We start from the raw sequence: 23,479 nt of genomic DNA, 5'->3' as shown, positions 1-23,479 counted from the left end.
GACATTTTTTATTCTACAATACTGCTATTAAAACAACCCAAACCAATCCTTACATGTGCATTGCAAGACATCAGATAGGAGCCCAGAAGCTGGAATGTTACAGAGCTTAATTTAAAAGCAGTCATGTTCTCCCCTCTAGCTTGAAGGAGGCAGCATGTCAATTACGGTTCCTGCTCTGACAGAGGCTCTGGGCACGACACGTAACAGGCAGGAAAGCGTGCATGCTTTCCAAAGCACGGAATGAAAATTACTTGTGACAAAGTTCAAGTGAAAATAGTAAATAAAATGGATACATGAATGAGGGACGTGTTATTAACTTTCACTCCTGTAACAAGAAGATTTCTGATCTCTAGTTTCAATTTATACTGCTTGTACCTATCAATATCAAAGCAGGGGATTTCAAGGATTCTCAGGATTTGGAGGAGAGATAATATTTTAATCACACAAAACATCAGACTGCACTTTTTTCACTTCAGTCAAAAACTTGTAATATTTGGGCAAAGCATTCATACATTATAGCCGTAATTAGCAAACTAGGAGAAAATAAACTAATCCGTTACCACGTCATCTGGTTGCGCTAGAAAAATCAGATCATTGCTCTAACAGAATTAGATTTACTTGTTTAACTACAGAATCAACTTGCCAATACTGCTGAGGTATCTGCAAGTAACCGCCTCTGGCTGGAAGGAGAAATCTAAAGTGATCCTCCTGAGTTTTAAGTTCAACAACAGGCCAGAGATTCAGTTTCAGAACAAGCTCTCTAGCTTCCTTTGAATAAAAAAAAAGTCACTGCTTTAAGAGCATACATAAACAGATTTGATGACAACAATCTGATGGTTTCTCCATTACACAAGTAACACACACACACGTTTAAAAAACATGATCATTGTTATGGTCAGTCCATGTCCAACAGAAAAGTCCAGTAAAAAAGATTGCTTGGGTTCAGAAAAGGGCAGATTGCTTCTCACAATCACCTCCCATGTAGCGTCTCAATTGTTGGTCATATGAGCATGAGCACATTGTACCAATAGCAGGGTCCCTATTACTGGCTATTATTGCCACTTAATTTTTAAATATGAATTTGGATAGTGACTGAAAACTATCTATAGTGACTGGGGGACCAAAACTCCTCAACAGCTATTCACATAAAGTGACTATATCCAAAGGGGTTCCTTCTCAAGCCTATCACCTACTAGAGACGCTTTTGAAACATCTTCTTGATGGTCTCCAAGACATTACTGTCCGATAAGGAAAAGTGACATCTTGCTTGGAAACTCCATTAAGTCCCCCAGAGGAGGTGGAGGGTGCAACAGTGAAAGGTAGGGGAAGGATGGTCACCTGACCAAACCAGCCACGTTAAGCTGTTTACAAGTACGAAGCAAGCAGTAGATTGGTGGAAAATTTATATTTTAGACTTCACAAGTTCACAAAATACCGTGCTTAAATAAGCTGGAGCTCGAGATAAGGCTGATATTTGACCAAAGGGGAATCAAATGTTAGGGTGATCTCAACCTTAAGACAGTCAAGTAACAATAAGAACGCGCAGTTTCAAGATAAGGATAAGTCAGATTTCGTAATGAAAAATCCTAAAACACGTTTTGGATTAGCGTCGGTTTCAAATTTATAATCATTAGAAAAAATAGCTTGTACTGGTAAAAAAAACAAAGTTCAAGCACATCATCAGACACTTTCTGTGTATGATCACATCATTTTGGTTATCTCAGTTCTTGCTCAGTTTGCTTCAGTTTCATACTCATTTCAGTGTTACTATATGTGCTGCAGCACCAGCTAACTGGAATGACTTTGCAAACATAATATCAGAGGCTGAGGTAGAACCTTGTTACATTGTAAACTCGCTCTGCAGAGTAACAAGAGGGACAACAGTGGCAACAGAATGGACCACTGGATTGTGACTGTTTTTACACTCAATGATTCACAGGTTTAAAACAACAAAATCAACCATAGTTTGCGACGTGAGTCTAGAAGAACTGCTCATGGGCAATGTAAAAACCTTTTACCAATTCTGAGGCCGAGTGCATTTCTGTAATCTAGTTGCTGTCTCTCTGCCCCACAAGAGGCTGCCCAACAGGCAAGTTTTCGTGGAGATATGTCATGGAACCATTTTCAGAAAAGTCAGCCGCCGCGTGCCCGTCCCCTCTCAGGACCCACTTGGTTGTGAGCAAACCCTCCAGGCCCACTGGTCCCCGGGCATGGATACGAGCAGTGCTAATACCTACCTCTGCTCCTAGAGACGAAAGCCAGAAAGGTAGTATGTAAATGGCAAGTGAGAACGGTGGAGGAAAAGTCTCATGGGATATGTTAAAAAACACATAACTCACACACAGTTCGATAGACAGTAGAGGGTGTTCTGTTTGAAAAATTGCCATATATTTAAGAGAATGAAGTCATTATAGTTGCACTTTACGTCCAATGGTTTGCAAACCAAAACATCTGCAAGCCACTTCTTTGCGTCTTAAAACTTCTTTATTATTTTTGGAAATTAAATCCATTTGTAAAATGCTAAACTAAGTATATTTTTTACATTCAATGCAGAAACGTAGGGTTATCAATAGGTCAGCTAATTATTTGTCTCTAAATTTTCCAGTAATTTTCAACATTTTCTGGTACTTTTTTGGAATATAAACCTTTCCAAATTGTTGGGAAACGTACGTAAATCCAATAGCCTTTCGTTTTTTAATGCGACCCATGGGCTCCACCATTTCAAATATCATGAAATGATGCACTATTGTCAGAGAGATAAGCACAGGCTAATTCATGGATATTTGTAGGCTGAGAGAGCAGAGGTGACAGGGCAGAAAAAACTGGAATTAAACCACCTGCTGCATAACAACTCTCATTAACAAAATAAACCCTTTCAACTTAGACTGATGCCCATCTCAAGCAGTTATATACCAGAAACTCTCCACAATTTGTGACAACTGAAGAAGTCTCTCGGGTGAGAGGTGAAACATCTTCAAGGAGAAAAACCAAGATCACGTGCCACAATAAGATTTGACAACGACCGAATGGCTGAAAACCTTCACATAGACAAATAAAACCACAACATACCCAGTCCAAAGCGGTAACCATCTGCAAAACGAGAGCTAGCATTCCAGAAAACACAGGCGCTGTCCAAGTGATGCAGGAACTGCTCAGCAGTGCTCTCTGAAAGATGAGTTTAAAAGAAATGTGATTTGCTCCGAATATTAATTGGACAAATTAGATTAATTATTGCAGAAAAAGCATGAGCAGATATTTAATAGTTAGGTTGTTTACAGACACATTGTAAAAGTGTCCATCTACTATAATTATCAAATCTATTTTTCCGGAACGCAACAGACAAATTGTAATAAATTCTAGTTCTCCCCTATGATCTTTTTTCACAAATTAACGTGGACAATCAAAAAATTAGCTGCCCCTGAGATGAAGACAGCCAACCTTCAACTGAAAACTAAAATAATCCTCACCTTTTAAATATTTAGGTCATAGTTTTTATCATATTCTTAAAATCCTTCATCCTCAATGCGTCAAAGAACTTCATTATTCTGATCACATAAAGAGTCATATTCACAGTAACCGGTAAATCGTATACTTGACATCTGAATTAGGTACCCCTTTTATTTTTCTTCTGTAGTCTATCGACGCACTGACCCCAGCAGTACCGTGTAAAATATGATGAAACATTAATCTCTCAGATATCTTGTGTTTTTCGACAAGATATCATTATATTCTTTTAGCTTGACAACTGAGCATGTCACACATATGAAAACAGCTTTGATACAGTACATGAATATCAGTAAACCAGGGAATATGCCCATCAAACACAGGCCAGTAAAGATCCAGAGCAATGCCTGTCTTGAAAGACAGAAATATGTTGTGTGACCCAAAACAACAAACAGACTTTTTAACAGGGACTTGCCAATTTATTGACCAAACACTGGTTTCTGCCTATATTCATCGTCTTGACGGACATCGGTGTATAAACCAATAGAAAGGGAATTCATGAACAATGTTACATGTGTTCTTGTTTATGTTGAAGTTGAGATTGATGCTTGCATGATTAAATTGTTGCGAGTAAGGACACAGTAAATCGATGCAGTGCTTTTTTTTGGAAAATACAAAAATGTATTTGTTTATGTGGCACAAAAGGGGAAACATAAAAACGGAATAGAAAGAAAACACAAATAAAACATCAGTATAAACTGTGTGTCAGTGCCTACTTTTTAAACAATGTGACTTTGCCAACATGACAGTTTTAAATGCACTCTGGCCCTAACCCTGGAGACACATATAAGGAAAGATTTCTTCACTCACTGTTGCAGAAAGTGGAAAGAACAAAGTGGAACAAACAGAATGGAACACTGTGTCTTAAAATTTATGGTTTCTACAATTTTGAAATGTGCAAAAATGGAGTTTCCACAGAGACACGACCATCGTGTGTTTTATCTTGGGCTAGCATATTGGGCACTCACTTACCATTTTCAGTAACAATCACGTCTGTATGGGAACTCCCGTATTTGTGGATATGATCCACTGCCTCCTGCATGCTGTCCACGACTTCAAGGCAACACTCCAGATCACCATATTCTGTACGCAGGGATTTCGCCTCCGATGGACTGAACGTCAGGTAAGAGGCAAACCGAGGGCCTGCATGGATCTTAACCTGGTGGCATCACACAGAAATGAGAAGAAAAATTGCGTCTGCACTGTAGTTAAGACAATTACGGTCCTAAAGCACAATATTTACCCGTTCAGTACGCAACATGTCAATGATCTGGTCAAACAGTGGGGTCCTGAGGATGTCACGATGTATTAGAAGAGTTTCCATGGCATTACAAGCAGCTGGGTAGTCACACTTGGAGTCTTGGACTGGGATGGGAAAACATCATATGATAATAATCTCCTATCATAAACAGGCTTGTGAAGAACAAATGTATTGAACCAAAAAAAAAAAGGATTAGTTATATTCATAATTACACACATGAATTGGGATTACAAACAATTGTTTGACTAACCAATCTTGATGACTTTGTCAACACTTGCATCAGCATCAACATAAACATGGCAGATTCCCTCACTGTGACCAAGAACTGGAATGCCCTTAGCAGCGTGCTGAATGTCTCGCACTAGTTTAGATGACCCTCTTGGAATAATAAGGTCAATCATCTTGTCAAGACGGCACAGATCCTCCACCTCCTCGCGAGTGCTCACCTAGTAAAAAAGTACAAGTGCGTCAAATGGAACAACTAAGAGTTTATGAGTTTATGTTGTACTTCTTAGGGCTAGTTCTCAGGCTACGCATGAACCGACTGATGCGATACATCTTTTCCCAGAATGCCCCTGTCTGTGAACTGTGCCGCTTAAAGACAATATTGTCTGGGAACAAATTCATAGGAGACTTGGGGTACCAGCTGCACAGCCTCTCTGACGCCATGCAAGGACAGGGCTTCTTGGGTAAGCCGGTGAAGGACATGATTGGTGTTGGATGCTTCTTTGCCTCCCTTCAGCAAGAGAGCATTGCCACTGGCTATGGCCAAGGCTGACACCTGAAAAGACAGATACACACAGGATTTGTGACACTGATGGAGGTATTTTTAGGAGAAAAAAAAATTATACAATTTATAAGGATATCCTTAAAGATAAATATGAAGAATTCTAAGACCTAGAGTTTAAAAGAACAGGTTTGGAAATGTGTGAGGTTGTATGCACTAAAGGAGGCAGCGTCTTCTAACCAAAAAGGAATTGTCAGTGATACGTAAGACATTTGACCCTTGATACCTGAGGTAAGCAGTCAGGTCGAGCTTCAAAGATGACCAAAAGAACCCCTATGGGGACAGTGATCTGCTCCAGGTCTAGGTTGTGAGCCACCCTTGTTCTGCGCAGCACGCGACCCACACTCTCCTGCGCAGCAACAGCGATCTGGCGAAGGCCAATGGCTAAGCTGTTCAGTTTGGCTGTTGAAAGGCTCAGACGATTCACCATGGCCGGTGGCAACACGCCTGTGGACAGAGGAGGAGCAGGGGCATCTGAGCCATGCAGAGGGAAGACGTGTGACTGTGCCGCCCTCTAGTGGAGAAATATAGACTAGATCGTCCATGCAGAATCTTTGAGTTTTCCATTGGATAGGTGCTGTACCTTGTGCTAGAGTATGATTTCAATACCAACACGTATTAAAATAACATGTTTGCAACGACAAACACTTCAAAATCTATGGCCGATAGCTGCACCTGCCGCGGAAAAGGGATTTTAAAATAATTCACTGGTGTATTCATTTCAAATCTAACCCCCACACACAGGGCCAATCCCTTGCCCTACAATGGGTGAGATGCAAAGCTTGCAATCAATTACAGACCATTTTTACTTCATCGCAAGCAAAAATGGCTTAAAGTTATGAGCTTCAACATAAATTTGCGTCATTACTGCATCATCTCACATTAGCTGACTGACCTGCATTCACAGCCAGGTCCAAGTCCATCTTGTTGGCATCAAGGATCTCATCTTTCCTCTCAGTCAAAAGATCTGCTAGATGACAGATGATCTCACTCCTCTGAAAAAGTAATATTGGAAAAGCCTGAGCTTTCCACAAGAGGGTGCTGTTTCTCTGTATCCAATAAGGAATGGCTGTGATCTAAGGTCTTGTTATGATATGTTTTTAATAATAATAATAATAATACATACGATTTGTATAGCGCTTTTCACGGTACACAAAGACGCTTTTGTAAAGGGTGTGAAACAGCCCTTAAATAGGGATCATTGCAGTGATGAAATAATGCCCAGATTTGAATATTTTCATTCTTACGTGGTCAGGGTGCAGAGATGCAAGTACCCTCCCGGTTTTTCTTGCTATTTCTGTCTGCTGTTCTACCGTTGGGCCTGGTGATGATAAAAACACAGATTATGTTCACTCTTAAATATCTCTTTTCTTTTTCAGCGTGTTTGAAGTGAAAATGGATGGAGTCATGATTCGTACAGAAGATGCTGAGGTTGATGTTCACTCCATTCATGTTAAATGTCAATAGCTTTCAAACTGCTGGTCAAGTAAGATATTTTCTGGCCTGATTTTCTTTTAATTTCTGAAGAACTTGTATAGTTAACAAATAGAAGCATTTGAATGCTAACAGATAGGCTCATTTTCACTAGGTCTACATGCTGATCATTTACATGTTAGATACCGCACTGCGCCTTTGTCATTTAAATGTAGTACATTAGTTATGGACTTGACTATAACTGTCTCATACTCAGTTGCAAAAAATGGTTTAAACAATCTTGGCATGTTGCATAACCACGGATGAATATAGCAAGTTGTTTATACTAAGAGCAATAAAGAAAATATATTGTTTCTAAATGTGAATGTTATCTTGAAAGACCAGCATCTTTACTTGTGGTAGAGGTGCGCATAACTACAACCACATTCGTTAAAAAAGATTAATCAATTTGGGGACAAAAGATCCCCTCTTTGTTGCTATGATTCAAAATGACACAAGCTTGTCTATTACTGGGCTATAACTTTTTTGAACTACAATGTAACACAATAAATAATATAACAGATAAACGTAATATATGTCTACTTGATGGCAATTTCTAAAATAACCCTTGACTCATTCAGATTTTGTCAACAATAAAATAAATACTATATCCAAGGCAAACTCACCAGCAGGTTTGATCTCAGAGAAGAAGGTGCCCACCTTCTTTCCCTCCACAATGTCAGTGATGACATGACCTGTTACTTTGGGATGGGTGCCGTTTGCGATGACCACAGACGTGCCGCCCTGCAAAGCCCAGATGGCAGCTTTGACCTACAGACACAAACAGAATCAGATAATTACATTTCTAAGATCTTACAGGAGACTTACAGAACACATTTTTACCACGCATATGAGCTAAAAAGAATTTTCAATGTAAACTTTCATGACATAAAACAAAGTTGTAATTGGCTTATTGTCATACTTAACAAACATAGGCACACAAAAATAAGAGGCCTGACTCAATTCTTTCGGCAGGCTTGATGGGAAGTTTACATACTTTGGCCTCCATTCCTCCAATCCCAACTCTAGACTTTGTACCATAAGTGATGGACTGCTGATCTCCAGGATAGAAAATGTCAATGAGCTTAGCGTCATCTGTTCCAGGGGGGCTGTTGTAGAGTCCTGGACAACAGACAGGTTTTAACAAACTCTCTTCTCATTCACAATTCAAAAACATAGATAGCACACACAGTGAGTCCTGGACAACAGACAGGTTTTAACAAACTCTCTTCTCATTCACAATTCAAAAACATAGATAGCACACACAGTGAGTGCCATTTTTTCTTCGAATTCAAAATATAGATTTGTAAAAAATCACCACAAAAGTTGTTTTCATAATTAACACTTAAACAATGAAGATATCAAAGATTTTATTTTTTTATACAAAAATGACTACAAAATGAATTAGCCTTGTGTCGACTTCCGTCAGCGTCAGTTTCAAACTTATGTGTTTGCCTTAGTCAAGACTCAATTGACCCTGAGAGCATTTTTTTCCTAATGAAGAGCACAAGCAGATGGTGTTATTACCCAACAGCTGACCCACTGTTGTTGTGATAACACGCATACCTTCCACATCAGACAGTGCAATGAGCAGGTCGGCCTTCATCTCAACGGCAAGCCGCGCCGCCAGGCTGTCGTTGTCCTTAATGCTGATCACCTACAAAACCAGGAAATTGCTGATGTAAGCCCCAAATGGCAGAAGCACTGGCAGGCCAACACTTGTCTGATATTTACCCAAAAGTAGAGAGAATGTTATAAAAAAAACTTTCGTGAAACATTCACTTCTACTCAACAGGCAGACACCTTGCCAGAGATAGCAGGCAAACATGACAGGGTAGCTAATTATTAAATAATAATTATTGGTAAATAATTAATGGAAAAACAGCGAACATTTCGTTAGTAAGACAAGATAAAATTCATGCACATACGCTCTGGATTGTGTATGAAACTCAATCAGAAATGATACATAAATTTAAAGTCTAATCAAGGAACTTTCAGTTTGTCTTGATTCTGATGGTCTTGATGGACAAAAGCAGTGGCTCCACCCTGCGCCTTGATCTGTCTATTAGTACTCTAAAGGATAATGAAGCAGGAATGAATGTAAGACACACCATTTTTAAATACTATTTTATCAGCTGTTTTTTGGGATGCTGACCAAATAAAATGATATATGTGTGGGAGGGAATAATTGACAACTTTCACATGACAGATGTGAAACAAACTTACAGTAACTATAATCATTAAATTGAAGAAGAAAATGTTTTCTAACCTTGTCTGGGGAATTTTTCTGGCCTATCTGCCACAAACCATTTCAACTGATCTTTGTAGAAGATCTGTCATTTTGTTTCTATACTATTTCTCTCCTGTTCTCTGGTTAGTCAGTATAATTAGAGTTGGTTTCTTTTTTTAAATTTGTTAAGTAATTTTCTTTATAGTTTGAAGTTATTGTTTATTTGAAAGACCCTGAAGTCTAATTTGCCTCAGTTTTTTGGGACTTGATATTTTCTGTTAATAAACTGTTATCACTATTACTCTTCAAAGATTACCAGTCGTATATTTTTATTTTATGTTACTTTCTGCACTAACGTTCTCTAATAAAAGCAATTAAATTCCATAGATGGTGCCTCGATAGGAAAAGTGCCCTACGGAGGCTGCAGATCTGGCACTGCAGGTTGCCTTGAAACACAAGAGCTTTTTTGCTGAGTGAACATGAAAACATTCTTGTGAGAATATTTCTTGAAAGATGCTGAACAACATTGCCAGTCACAAAGTTGTCTCACCTAGCCCCAATTCATTTCATTTAAAAAATAAATGGTCAAAGTTCTCAAGTTTATTGTTTTGTTTTTTTAAACTGAGGTGAAGGTGCTTTTTCTTCTACAGTGGTTGCCGCTGCACCATTCCATGCCTGTAAACAGGTAGATTCCAACCTGGCTGCTTCCATGTTTGCACCTGATCATGTAAAGGAAAAACTGTGCCTCTTGTTCCTCTGCATCTCCTGAGCAGAACAAACTACTTCCTCAGTGATCTCTTTCAGCACAACAAATGACACGTTAAGGTCCCAAATAAGGCTCAGAAAGATGATGCTTGTCTCACACATAGTTCAGATGAAAAAAAAGTGTTTCCATTTCTAATTGAGAGGACAAGATTTGAAGCAGAAAGATTAGTTGTTGCCCTACTGTATACAGGCAAAATATGATGCAATTGCCACATGAACTGCCATGGTCACAAAAACTAATGGTACTCCTTTTCCAAAAATTGAAGGCTGGTGTAGCTCAGTTAACAATGTCCACAAACCTCTGAAAATATTTGAGGAATGATTAATTTGTTTTCATATTTAATCATAAAGACCAGCACTAAAATATCCTAGCTTACCACACACAGGGAGAAAAAAAATAAAGAAAAGGGCATGGAGCCCCTTTGAAATGTCTTTGAAACAACTCACTAGTTTACCTAAACAATGAAACAATTGTCGCTTGTGTGATAACGCCACCAAGTGTTATCACACAAGCGACAACTTTAACAATGATGGCTGAGAATACAGGGCCCATCAGCCTATTTTACTATTACGTATGAGCTGCATCAGTACAAAATTTTAGAGTCAAATCAATGGCCAAAATATAAACTATTTTTTATTACGTTTTCTCAAATTTCCGCTTGGGGACGAATAAAGTTAATCTAATTCTGATTCTGATATTGCATGAGTAAATTGTGTAAGAATACAGTAATGACTAATTTTTTTTAAATACTTTTGAGGTTATCTTGACAGATTTGCAAAATACAGTGAGGTATCATCACACTCTAAATGAGACTGATCATTTAGAGTATGTGCTCTCAAAATATTTGTTGATTCTGCAGGATGAACAGGAGAAAAGGAGGCATCTACTTGAGAGGTTAGTCACTTTCCCTTCTTCAGTGACCGCATGCACTGTTAGCTAGACCGTCCCTGCATGCACATGCCTTATCAGTTGGGGGTAGAGCTGACGAAATTGGGGAGGGTGGCAGTGGAGATCAGCACTGGACTCTATAAACTAGGGGTGAGATGAAATATATTCATTGGAATACATCACAAGACTTTCTGCCACAATAAGGTTTTACCAAGCACTAATATTCTTGATCAAAAATCCTGCAGAGTATGATTTTATGAATATTTGGTTCATCGGAATAAAGTAATGACAACTGTAGTAGGGCTTAATGCATTATAGAAATATTAAACATACGTATATGTACACTTATATCAATTTAATGTCCTGAAATACTGTAGATTAAATATCAAAGAATTGCTGTATTCAGCTGTAATGACACTACTGGCATGGTAAAAGTAATGTGACAGTAGAAAGAGCTACTTGTATTCCCACTGCTACTTCTGAAAACCATCCCACTCCTCAACAAGCCTGTTGCCACTGTCACCATGACCATCACCAGCTTTCCCCCAACCTAACTTTACCCACATTTACCCCCTGCAGGTCGCTATTGGGCTCTGGCGGGGGCACCACAGCATCATTCGTGTTGATGATAGGCACGATGTTCATGCGCAGCAGCTCCTGCAGCGTGCTGTTCAGGTTCTGCCTCTTTTGGTCATCATGGAAATCCAGATTTGTAACGAGGACCTGTTTACAAAGATAGGTTAAGGAATAGATTAGGCGGCAAGAATGAAAAATCCTGGATTGTTGACGATATACATATATAGTAGGGTAACGTATAAGAACACCTGGGCAGTGCAGGTGCTGTATTGGGTGAACATGGCCTCATATAGGGCCATCAGACCACTCTGCCCTGCTGCCGCACAGGCCCGCGCCTCCAACACAGGCAGAGACTGCAACAAATATATTAGAGAAACTCTAAGAACTGGTTCTTGACTGAAACAAATGTGACAGAATGAACATTTTGGTTTCAGATAAATAAAAAAAGAAACTCCATTCATTCTTGTTCCGTAAGCACAATGTTTTCCAGTAAAAATAAACTATAAAATGCAACTCCAAAATCAGTGTATAAGTCAACTGCTTCACTTTGTTTCACATTCATTTTAGCTTATTGAACAGTGTGGCTAATATTTCAATAAAATTCTGTAGCGGCTGCAGGATAGACTACCGCCAACATCTTCGCCCTTTTTCATATTTTAGAGACACATTTTTGATTAAATGTAGAAATGGCCTCTCGACAATTAAGTGCTTGTTTGAAAAAAGGTTTTGTCTCACTCCAACTTGTTTGAGGTGAAGGATTCCACAGGAGAGTTTGGTACTGTAGTGAGAAAATTGTAAGCACCCTAGTGCATCAATTGCATGAATCAGCTGATCTTGAAGCCTTTACTTCAGGCGGCAGGATCTCCTCCCCAACCCGAAGTGAGCACTCCACCTTTTTCCGGCTGAAAACCATGGTCTTAGATTTATAGGCGCTGTTCCTCATCCCGGTAACTTCATATTCAGCTGCGGACTGCTCCAGCCAGAGCTGGAGATCGCAGTCCAATGAAGCCAACATAATCACATAATCTGCAAAAAGCAGAGACCCAATCCTGAGGCCGCCAAAGCGGATCCCCTCAATACCCGGGCGTGCCTTGAAATTCTGTCCATGAAAGTTATGAACAGAATTGGTGACAAAAGGGAGCCCTAGTGGGGTCAAACCCTCACTAAAAACGTATCCGAAACATAATATTTTGTAATTGTTTAATGGTCTCTCTGTATTTGACTTTTTTAGACTCACCTGCTCAAAAAAGGGTTAAATGCATAAATGGAATAATGTCCATCTCCCATAAGACAAGAAAGTACACACTATGTTAAAATGCCTTAGAGCTTTCAGTTGTGAGGGCACACAATGTTTTTGATTCAGAGTTGTTTTATGCTTCAAAACAATTCATCCCTCCCCTGTTTCTTACCATGTCTTTCAGCTGATTATGTCCGGAGTGCAGGGCCTGCCGGACACTCTGAGACAGCAGGATCTCGTGTCTTAATCTTTGCTTGCCAAAGGCCACTGCTCCACTGGTGACAATCATCATCTCGCGGCCTTGATTCTGCAGCATAGCCACCTGGACAACAAGACAACCAATTAGGACACACCGATCACACAGCTCACAGCAATTATATCACAAAGGATTCTACTTTAAAGGTTCAGTTCAAGCAAAGAACACCTTACCAACCTCTACTTTTTGTCAAACTGTTCTATATTTTTTTCATTTCACTGATCTTTAATTTTTAGGTTATAATTTGAGTTGGCTCAGTATAAGGTAGATCTAACCTTTCATGAAAAGTTAGGTTGGATGGCGAAAAAAAGGTTACCACAATTTTTACCATTATTTCGATAAATATCCATTTTTAGGTATCCACATTTTAGATGCTCAATGCAAGTACAAAACAGTGAGCTATAATAATGATTTCATCGTAAGTGTTTGATGATTTTCAGGCCATCCATTGCTTATTTTCAGATGCTTTCTTCTTTCTTTCTTGATACTTTTAAGGTACGTTACTTCTTGTTGATATCTTGTCACATTCTTGTTCATCGTGCTAAATTAAACGTTATTTCTTGTACATATATAGGCATTTATACATTTTTAAATGATACAATTTAGAAAATAATGGATTACAAATCTACAACTAAATGAATGAAGATAATAATCTCTGAATTTCTCTATATAATCTGAATTGTTATATATATATAGAATATAATACCAGGAAGACTTATTAACGAGGATCATTTACAAATCATTACTTAACCTAAAAATAACTCATTTAAAAATCATTACTCATTTTTGGGCAAGGTAAAAAATGACCTCTATTCCTTAACTTGAAATGTTGGGAAAAGTCAGTAATAATTCATGGTTAGTAAAGGTGGTTTTGTTTGCATTTTGATGGTCACCTGCTCCACAATGGATGCCAGCCTCCCCAGTGCCAGGCCACACTCATCACCCCGCGTGACCACAGCGCTGCCGAGCTTGACTACGATCCTCTTTGCTTGGCGCAATTCACCACGATGGGCAAACGAGCTGCCATAGACCCTCCCCTGGAGAACTGTGTAGAGGCAGATTCAAGACCGTGTAGACAGATAAAGAAAATTAGAATTATGACCAAAAACAAATCAAAAACATGAAAAATAATGAAAACAGGTATCCTTTTGAAATGTGGTGATATATCAGTTATCAGTTATGAAATGTAATCCCTATAATATTTATACCTCTATTGATTACTTTGTTTGTCCTTTCTTTACTTTCAACATTTTATTCTTTTATGTTAGTTCATTTTGTTCCTGTAATTTTAATATGTGTTTTATAAATTATCTGCGCTGTGAGAAACTTGCATGTTTCACACCGGCTGGTGTATAATGGTGTTTACTTTTCCACACCAGACTGCAATCATACATCTGTAAAAACAAACATGTTTTGCAGAGTTTTTATTTAATTAATTATATCACTCAGGCAAACACAACCCCCCTCCTCCCCCCTCACTTTCCCCCAATCCATCTGTAACCCGGGAAACGGTCACGGTTGATAAACTGCTATATCAGCAGAGAAAGCAGAAAGCTTGTGCTGACAATACACATCTCTCTGGAGCAATGAGGCGCATGAGAGAGACAGGCAGAGAGAACCGTTGCCATCTTGTCTCAATTTAAAGCAAGTCAAAAAACTCAAGATACAATCTTTCCCATTTCCAATTTTGCATGTTTCTGATGTACTTTTACCAAAAGATACCTGGGTTTCACAGTGTCTGCAGACACACATTATAATGGCTGTTAATCCTTAGCCTTTATTATTTTTCAGATACTTAAAATCCTCTTTTAAAGTTATCCTGATTTTTCCCGATTTTTCTTCCAAAGTTGAAGAAATTTTGGCAGATATTTTAACCACGTAACAGTTTAATTGAGGCTGCGCTGTTCAACAAATGTCTTCAGACAGAAGTCGTTTCACAGCATTAATGATGTGCACAAAATGAATCCTTAAATCTTAGAGGCTCGTTTCTTTTACATTTGAACAAACATTTGTGAGATTTGTAGTTGTTTTCTTTTAACTTGTGGTCATCTTCACAACTGTAATACGACGTCAATGTGAAATAGGGTAGCAATTAAATTGTAATTATGAAAACATCAAGCATGCCTTTAGGGATACAATATTACAATAGTTACTTACAAGGACTTAACGGAAGTTTGCACAATATTTCACATTTGGACAGTCTCTGACATATTTGCTGAATCGATGTGCCCGTCAAAAATATTGACAACCAGTGAAAACAGTCAGAGCTAACCTCTTCAAACAAAGTAGTATGAAACTGCAAAATATTTCAATTCCACGCGGGGCAAAACACGTTTTCGCTATAAACAGTATATTACTTGCAGCCTTTCTCACACTGATTCATATTACGACATCCAAACAAGGAGAAAATGTCATGAATGTTTTGTTTTTTTAAGCCCGAGGTGATGTCCTTCAAATGCCTAGTTTTTTAAGTCTCAGACGTGTAGCTTCCCTCGAATGTTCTGTCAATTAAACAAGTAATTAAAATGCTTTATTATCTTCCAAAAGTGGTGGATTCTCAGTAATCCGGGCTGCCGGAGGACTTCAGATTGTGCCTAAATATTTTGCTCTGTGTGTCTATGTGGCACTGCAGCCAGCCCTGCTTGCCTTTTGACAGCGGCCTGCTGAGGAGCACGCCGACGTGGCTGGAGGAATCCAGCTGTGCCAGTGCCAGCCTCCGCAGCAGCATGCTCACTCTTCTCTTTGCTAGCAGCGGGAGGAAACACGCAGAAGTTGGTTTAAAAAAGTACTCACGGGTGAACTCTTGTTATTTATATCAAAAGTGTGACTTTTCTGATAGAACACACGGCGTAAAAAAGAGACCGAATGCAAATTAAATTGATATTTACGACCATTTTGACTTAGACCTCGGTGTTCCTTACTCAGACTCGAGAAGCCCTCAGTACTTCGCGCACTTGGTTAGCGTTCCTCTTGGATGGACGGCGGTCATACTTCAAACGGAGGTGGGCTCCGGCGCCGAGACTCCTCCCCCGAGCCGGTTGCTGATGAAACTGTCAAAGCTGCTTGCGAGCAGCGTCGGCTTCCATCCTGAGGACGTAACCGACGCGTCTAAACACTAGCTTTGGCCGAGCGGTAAACGTCGAACGTCAGCTACCCATTTCCACGGCAGCCACGGGCCGGGAGGGGAAGTTTGTTGTCGAGGCGCACGGCCTGCTCATTGGCGGAGAGGGGACCGGATGTGACGCCATGCCCGCGCGCCAAACTTGAATTTCGCTTAACTTTTTTTCAAATTCAAACTCAACCCTCATCTGTATTTGAATTTACTTTAACACTCTATGGCACTGATTATAGTATCTTCTCGTTTTAAGAAGTTGCAGACTATAATTTTATCTTTAGACACTAGCTTTTTGATATTGTATTATATGTCATTATTTTGCATGATGTTGATTGTCAAAAATGATCTGTATGACGACTTTAACACGTTTAAGTGAAAAGAGTCATTGGTACTATGCAAAAGAAGACTCAGCAAGAATGAAAGGAAAGGTGTACAAGACCATGGTGAGACGGGCGATACGGCCAAGAAACAGTTCCAATGACAAAAAGACAGGAGACAGACCTTGAGGTCGCAGTGATGAAGATGCTGTGGTTCTCTTTGGGAGTGGCAAGGATGGATAGGATCAGGAATGAGTCTATCAGAGGAACAGCACATGTTAGATGTTTTGGAGAGAAGGTCAGAGAAGACAGACTTAGATGGTTGGGTCATGTACAGAGGAGGGATAGTGAATATATTGGTGGACGGATGCTGGAATTGGAGCTGCCAGTTGGTGTGAGAGAGGAGGATACAGAGAATAGGGTTAGATGGAGAAGGTGGATTCACTGTGGCGACCCCTGAAAGGAAAGGCCGAAAGAAGAAGAAGATGAGGACTTTTAACACTTTTCTGTTTCTGTATTTGTTTGCAAAAAAAAGTGTAGGGTATGATACAAATTCATGAAAGCAGAAACTGAGTCCTGATTTCATTGATGTACTGATTTTAAGAGAAGAGGAAATGAGCATGATTTGTGGAATCACATATGTCTTGAAACTAGATGGGACTCAATATTTATTGTGAACATGCTTGACGTCGGAAAGAGTTTCAAATCCCACCACCGCCAGAGCTTCGACTATGTCCCAAGGGAGACAGGGGACATTGAGTGCGAGTGGACCAAGTTCCGTGCCTCCATCGTCGAGGCGGCAGACCCGAGCTGTGGGCGTGAACCCAAGGACTCCAAGGACATTCTGGTTCACAATGCGACCCAGGAGAGGAAAGCAGCACAGCTCCTGATGACGCGCCTTCCAATGAGAAAGCAGAGTCAGGGGACTTTGTGGTGGACTCTCCTATTTCTGGGGTTGATGTTGCAGAGGAGCGTAAAAACTCCTCGGTGGCAGACCCCCAGGGTTGAATGAGATCCTGAGTTCCTCAAGGTTCTGGATGTTGTAGGGGTGTCTTGGGTGACAAGCCTCTTAAACATTGCGTGGAAGGTGGGAGCAGTGCCTCTGGATTGGCAAACTGTGCTGGTGAGCTGTCTCTTTAAAAAGGGGGATTGAAGGGTGTGCTTCAACGACACGGGGATCACCCTCCCTGGAAAAGTGCACTCGGGAGTGCTAGAGGAAGGTCCGCCGGGTCGTTCAACCTTGGATCCAGGGGGAGAAGTGTGGTTTTTGACCTGGTCATGGAACATTGGTCCAGCTCTATACCCTCAGCAGGGTCCTTGAAGGCGCATGGAAGTTTGCCCTGCCAATCTACATGTTTTTTTCCGGACCTGGAGAAGGCATTTGACCGTATCCCTCAGGGTATCCTGTAGGGGGTGCTCGGAGAGTGTGGAGAACCCCTTAATAGGGGTTGTTCGGTCCTTGTATGATCACTGTCAGTGCCTGCGTTGCCAATTGTAAGTCGGATTTTTTTCGGACAAGGGTTGGACTCCACCACTGCCACCTGTTGTCACCAATTCTTTTCAGTTCTTCAATTCACCAAACTTTTATGGACAGATTTTCTAGGCGGATCCACTTTTATGGCCTCTGGACTGGGTCTCTACTCTTTTCAGATTATGCGGTTCGATTGCCTTCATTGGGAAGCGATTTCCAGCTCTCACTGGGCGAATGAGCATCGGCACCTCCAAGTCTGAGACCATGATTCTCATCGGGAAAAAGGTGGGGTACCCACTCCGGTTCAAGGAGGAGGTCCTGCCTCTAGTGGAGGAGTTCAAGTATCTCGGGGTCTCATTCACTAGTTAGGGAAGTAGCAGAAGATAGAGAGACGGATCGATGTGGCTTCAGCATTGATTCAGGCTCTGCGTCGGTTTATGTCGGTGAAGACGCTCTCAATTTACCGGTCAATCTATGAGTTTTGTCCACAGGCTGTCCGGCTCTCCCTCAGAGATAAGCAGAGGAGTTCAGCCATCTGGGAGGAGCAACAGTTCTGCTGCACGTGGAGAGAAGCCAGATGAGGTGGCTTGGGCATCTGATCAGGATGCCTCCTGGACACCTCTTTGGTGAGGTGTTAAGGCCGTGTCCAACCTGAAGGAATCCTTGGGGAAGAACCAGGACACACTGGACGGTTTATGTCTGTAGGCTGGCCTGGGAATGCCCTCAGTGACTGGGGAGAGTGAAATCTGTGTCTCTCTGTTTTGGCTGCTACCCCTGCGCCCCAACACCGAATATGTGGCAGATAATGAATAGATGGATGAACAAGCTTGATGTCAAAACCAATAAGGTCAAAAAATCTGACTTTGCATGAATTTAACAGTGTGGTAGACATCCAGCTTTCTTAAAAGAAAAAAAAAACATGTCCAGATATCCTTATCTATTTTTTGATTGTTTTTTGTCACTCGTTATAGCTAGAATAAAACCAAAATCATCCATGTCTTCTCTCAATTAAGAATTTTTCTATTTTTCCAAGTGAATCTTCCAGATTTGACTGATCAATCAAATGCGTCTGAAAAAAACTAATTTGTATTCTGTTTCTCCTTTTTAAACCTTTTCTTTCATTTGCTCTCTATGGCGGTGATTGTTTCTCCATTTGGTCCTGTAATGGACAGCAGCGAGTTCTGGCTGTGTTTGCGTTCTCGTCCAATGCCAGCTGCTACTGGCTTCAGCCCATAACCACAGATAATATGAGAAAACATCATGTAAAGGCAACCAGATTATAAAAAAGACATAGAAAGATGAAAATGTTCTTTAACTGGACTGAATGAGACGTGGACTTTTTTACCGATGATAAACAGTACAGTTTTCAGCCATCCATCCATCCATCTTCTCCCTCTTATCCGGAGTCGGGTCGCGGGGGCAGCAGCTGGAGCGGTGAGGCCCAGACCTCCCTCTCCTCCATCACATGGACAGTTTTCATTGTCAATATAACAGTGTTACGTGTCTCAATTTTCTGGAGAATACATAAAAACATCAAAGTTAAATCGGACTTTGTTTTCGTCACAACCTACCTCGGGTTTTGAACTATAAACAGTGAACATGGCCAGGAAAGGTTCAAACCAATTAAATTGTTGACTTGTTCTCTCTAGAAAGTCTCTAATTGATATCAAACTTTACAGTACTAAGGCTCACAGGTGGTTCTTTCATTTTGACACAGCAGTTACTGGACATGAGAAAATGACAAAAGAACAGAGCTGAGCAAAGTTTTCAGTACCTGGGCTGACCTGCTGTGACAAAATTAAGAGCAGAGTTGACTGACACTGGACTCCCACTGCCCTCAGGAGCACAGATAACTAAATTGGCCTCTGTACTTGGGGTTTAATGTGTATTATTCCATTATTTCTGCTGTGTTCTTTCCTCTGTTGTCCACTTTTTCTCTTTATCTGAGCCTCTGTGTTCCTCCTCCTCTTCCCTGTTTTATCTGTCCATCTGACTCACATGGGAAGGAAGTGAACGATACCTTGCTCCTGGCTCCACTAATCCACTAACAACATGTATGTGTGTGCCTGTGTGTGTGTGCATGTAAATCTACTGCAAGTTCACTTATATGAGGACCCAATTCACATAATAAGGAAAATGCTCAATTATAAACTGGATTTAGGGTCTATTTGTGATATTGATGATGTAAGTTGGAATGGTTAAGGGTAAAAAAAAGAGTACTCTATAGTCATATCATGCGTCAGATATGTTGGAACAGCATAAAAGTCACATTTTGGAAAGAAGAAAAAAGACCTTATGGGAAAGAGTAGTGGAAACTAGACTGAGAGCAGAAGTCAGCATTTGTGAACAGCAGTATGTCTTCATGCCTGAAAAGAGTACTACAGATACAGAATTTGCTTTGAGAATGCCAATAGAGAAGTACAGAGAAGGCCAGAGGGAGCTGCATTGTGTTTTTGTGGACATAGAAAAATCATATGACACGGTGCCAAGAGAGGAACTCTGGTATTGTATGAGGATCTGGAGTAAACAAGAAGTGTGTTAGACTGGTGCAGGACATGTATGCTAGCTGTGAGACAGTGGTGCAGTGTGCTGTAGGGGTAACAGTTCAACAGAAGTTCAAGGTGGAGGTGGGACTCCATCAGGGATCAGCGCTGAGCCCCTTCTTGTTTGCAGTGGTGATGGACAGGCTGACTGATGACGTTAGACGGGAATCTCCATGGACCATGATGTTTGCAGAAGACATTGTGGTCTGTAATGAGAGCAGAGAACAGGTTGAGGAAAATCTACAGAGGTGAAGGGGTGCTCTGGAAAGGAGAGGAATGAAAGTTAGTTGCAGCAAGACAGAGTATATGTGTGTGAATGAGAGGAACCTGTGTGGAACGGTGAGGCTACAGGGAGTGGAGAGCAAGAAGTTGGAGGATTTTAGGTACTTAGGGTCAACATTCTAGAGCAGCAGAGAGTCTGGAAAAGAGGTGAAGAGACGGGTTCAAGCAGGTTGGAATGGGTGGAGAAAAGTGTCAGGGGTACTATGTGATAGAAGACTATCGGCCAGAATGAAAGGAAAGGTGTACAAGACAGTGGTGAGACCAGCGATGTTGTATGGCCTAGAAATGATGACAGTGACAAAAAGACAGGAGACAGAGCTAGAGGTCGCAGAGATGAAGATGCTAAGGTTCTCTTTGGGAGTGACAAGCATGGATAGGATCAGTAATGAGTCTATCAGAGGAACAGCACATGTTAGATTTTTTGGAAAGAAGGTCAGAGAAGACAGACTGAGATGGTTGGGTCATGGACAGAGGAGGGATACTGAATATATTGGTAGACGGATGGTGGAATTGGAGCTGCCAGGCAACAGGTCTAGTGAAAGACCAAAGAGAAGATTTATGGACGGAGTGAGAGAGGATATGAAGGTAGTTGGTATGAGAGAGGAGGATACAGAGAATAAGGTGAGATGGACAAAGTTGATTCTCTTTGGCGACCCCTGAAGGGAAAAGCCAAAAGGAGGGGAAGATTTTCACTATAATCTGTTGAATAAAAATACCAAACCGATATTTTCAATTTCATTTTTTATCTGATTTATTACATATAATTATATTGGATCAGCATAGAATGAGATTCATTCGTGACACAGCAAATAGGAACAAATACAACAAATACATGTACAAGTTTTTTACCTATCCGTTGGTTAAAACATTTTAAATGTTGGTTTAAAAGTTGGTTAAACAACTACTGGTACTCTGTCGAGTAGTTGTTCTGATGAAACTTCGATTTGTGGCTTTACCAGAGGTTCCAATAGAACTAAAAGTTACTGAAGAGAATCAAATGAAATTTTTCAGGTTTGAAAACCGGCCTACGCTATGCAATGGGTGTAAAAGTACAAGGTTGTGCCGTCAATATGATTGATGATAATCTCTTACCTTCAAACTCCAAAGTGTCTATTGTCATATGTACGGTCTGGAAACATGTTTCCCCTGTACAACATCCTACAAATCTCACTCTGTGCCATTCAGCCATTCAGTTTATGTTGCCAGTTTGGTGCTGTAAACAGGGCATGTGTAAGTTTGTGCACGTCATTCGCTGTCAGCTTGAACTCCTTATCATCCCAGTCCACAGCGGCAGCATGGTATTGGGTTCTAACATGAGCATATCCAGGGGCTGGCAGAGCCACCCCGAAATAACTTCAGACATACAACTATGTAATCCCCTCCGACCAACCCCACGCCCACCATCATCCCCTCTTGATATTTAACCTGCGTTCACATGGACTGACACACTGTCATTGAAAGAGACGATATCCCTCGCTCGGAGAAGACTATAAAGAAATTCCTGCAAAGAAAAGTAAGAAAATTTCACTTCATTACCATTCAAACATAATTTTTCAACTCATTAAGAATGTACATTCAACTATAATGTTGTTTTTATATTTCTTAAAAATGTGTCAATTTCAAACATTTGATTTATAAAAGTGTACGTTGTAAGATTTAGAAAATGGAGAGATGATAGATAGATATTTTTCACTTTTCTTAGAATTTAAAGGATGATAAAAGTAAGGAAATATGATGCCGGCAGGATTTCTGGTTGTGTTTCATTTCACCAGAAGAACCGACCGCAGGTCTGCTTGATGGATGCAATAAGGATGTATCGTCTTGTCGGAGCGGGAGGAGCTGCGCTAGACTGCAGCGTCATGGAGGAGGACTGGCAGAGAGGACAGAGTTACACTGCTTACTGGCACAGCCCTCCCCTGTTAGCTCAGCTACAAGGGTCAGTGGGCTCCCAACCCAATGTTTAGTGCATTTAAAAAACAATCAATCTGTTTTGAACTTTGAAGTTTAACCCCATTTTTTAAATAACGGAGGGCATACGTGTGTGTGTCCTCTGACAGGCCGACAGTGACAGAGTTGGAGCACTTAGAGAAATACTGGAAGGCCAGGATGCTCCTCCGACGTTTCCTCTCCGGGGCTATCGGTCAGAGGCTCGCCGAGACCCCGAGCGCAGCGTCTGATCCAGACCCCTCCGTCATGGCGCTGAGGAAGCAACAAGACCCCGTTAAAACCCACGAGGATGCGCCCTGCATGAGGAGTATGTTAGAATCCATGGGGAGGAAGGCCACGGTGAAGATGACAAAGCTGCCAAGATACCTAGGATAAGATTTATTGTCTCTGTAAGCACATCAGGCATTTTTTTTAAGTCTGCCGTTAAAATTCTTTTGGTGCATAATATTTGTAATTCAAGCATAGTTTTATGTTATTTGCTTGACTGAGACAATGATCTGACATGATAATAAAATCCTTTAATTCCTTTGATACTTAACCTCATCATTTACATTAAAAGTTATTCAATCAATGCCCAAAGAAGCTCCTGAATATGATGTTCAGCCGCATCTATTTCCAAAAAAAAGCTGTTCAATGTAAAACAATGTATGTATTTTGATTATCATTTGTTAATTATCAGATAACACGAGTCAGATTTTATACACAGTTTAAAATTTCATTTTAAAAATATCACTTTTATTGAAACCTTTTTATTTTCTCTCAGGCGTAAGGAAATCTATAATATATATAAAGAATATATTGTACTACCACAACATATAATATAATA

General features: G+C 40.5%; 1 protein-coding gene and 1 long non-coding RNA gene across 3 annotated transcripts; one reads left to right on the top strand and one right to left on the bottom strand.

The window, feature by feature from the left end:
• Positions 1-19: 19 nt before the first annotated feature.
• aldh18a1 (aldehyde dehydrogenase 18 family, member A1) lies at positions 20-16,084 on the bottom strand. Of its 2 annotated transcripts, none has more exons than XM_086139765.1 (18): positions 15,900-16,084; positions 15,625-15,723; positions 13,872-14,023; positions 12,895-13,044; positions 11,734-11,838; positions 11,474-11,632; positions 8,592-8,682; positions 8,023-8,147; positions 7,652-7,796; positions 6,800-6,873; positions 6,448-6,547; positions 5,779-5,999; positions 5,409-5,546; positions 5,016-5,211; positions 4,748-4,869; positions 4,477-4,663; positions 3,070-3,165; positions 20-2,245 (listed from the first exon to the last, which is right to left on the bottom strand). In XM_086139765.1, the coding sequence occupies exons 2-18, from the start codon at positions 15,704-15,706 to the stop codon at positions 2,049-2,051; spliced, it is 2,340 nt and encodes a 779-aa protein (XP_085995891.1). In that variant the 5' UTR covers positions 15,707-15,723; positions 15,900-16,084; the 3' UTR covers positions 20-2,048. The 2 variants fall into 2 exon arrangements, with proteins under 2 accessions (XP_085995891.1, XP_085995892.1); XM_086139766.1 differs by having other exon boundaries at positions 11,480-11,632.
• A 6,064-nt stretch (positions 16,085-22,148) lies between these two features.
• Positions 22,149-23,184, top strand: LOC147215158 (uncharacterized). The gene is made up of 3 exons (XR_015104223.1): positions 22,149-22,219; positions 22,479-22,642; positions 22,764-23,184. It is a non-coding gene; the product is annotated as an uncharacterized LOC147215158 (long non-coding RNA).
• Positions 23,185-23,479: the final 295 nt, after the last annotated feature.

Source organism: Fistularia commersonii, chromosome 32 (genome assembly GCF_037954325.1).
Source record: "Fistularia commersonii isolate RoL2024-O1a breed Wild chromosome 32, RoL_Fcom_v1.0, whole genome shotgun sequence".
Classification (NCBI taxonomy): domain Eukaryota; kingdom Metazoa; phylum Chordata; class Actinopteri; order Syngnathiformes; family Fistulariidae; genus Fistularia; species Fistularia commersonii.
The sequence above is the reverse complement of the archived record's forward strand: the minus strand, read 5'-3'. Positions and strand labels throughout refer to the sequence as shown.

Bases quoted from the DNA above. Each gene is read 5' to 3' on its own strand.
- aldh18a1 (XM_086139765.1), bottom strand. From the start codon at position 15,706: ATGCTGCTGCGGAGGCTGGCACTGGCACAGCTGGATTCCTCCAGCCAC. The intron at 11,839-12,894 runs GTAAGAAACAGG...TATTTGTTGCAG, and splicing joins ATAATCAGCTGAAAGACATG to TCTCTGCCTGTGTTGGAGGC. The intron at 6,548-6,799 runs GTAAGAATGAAA...TTACTTTTTCAG, and splicing joins CATCTCTGCACCCTGACCAC to AGGAGTGAGATCATCTGTCA.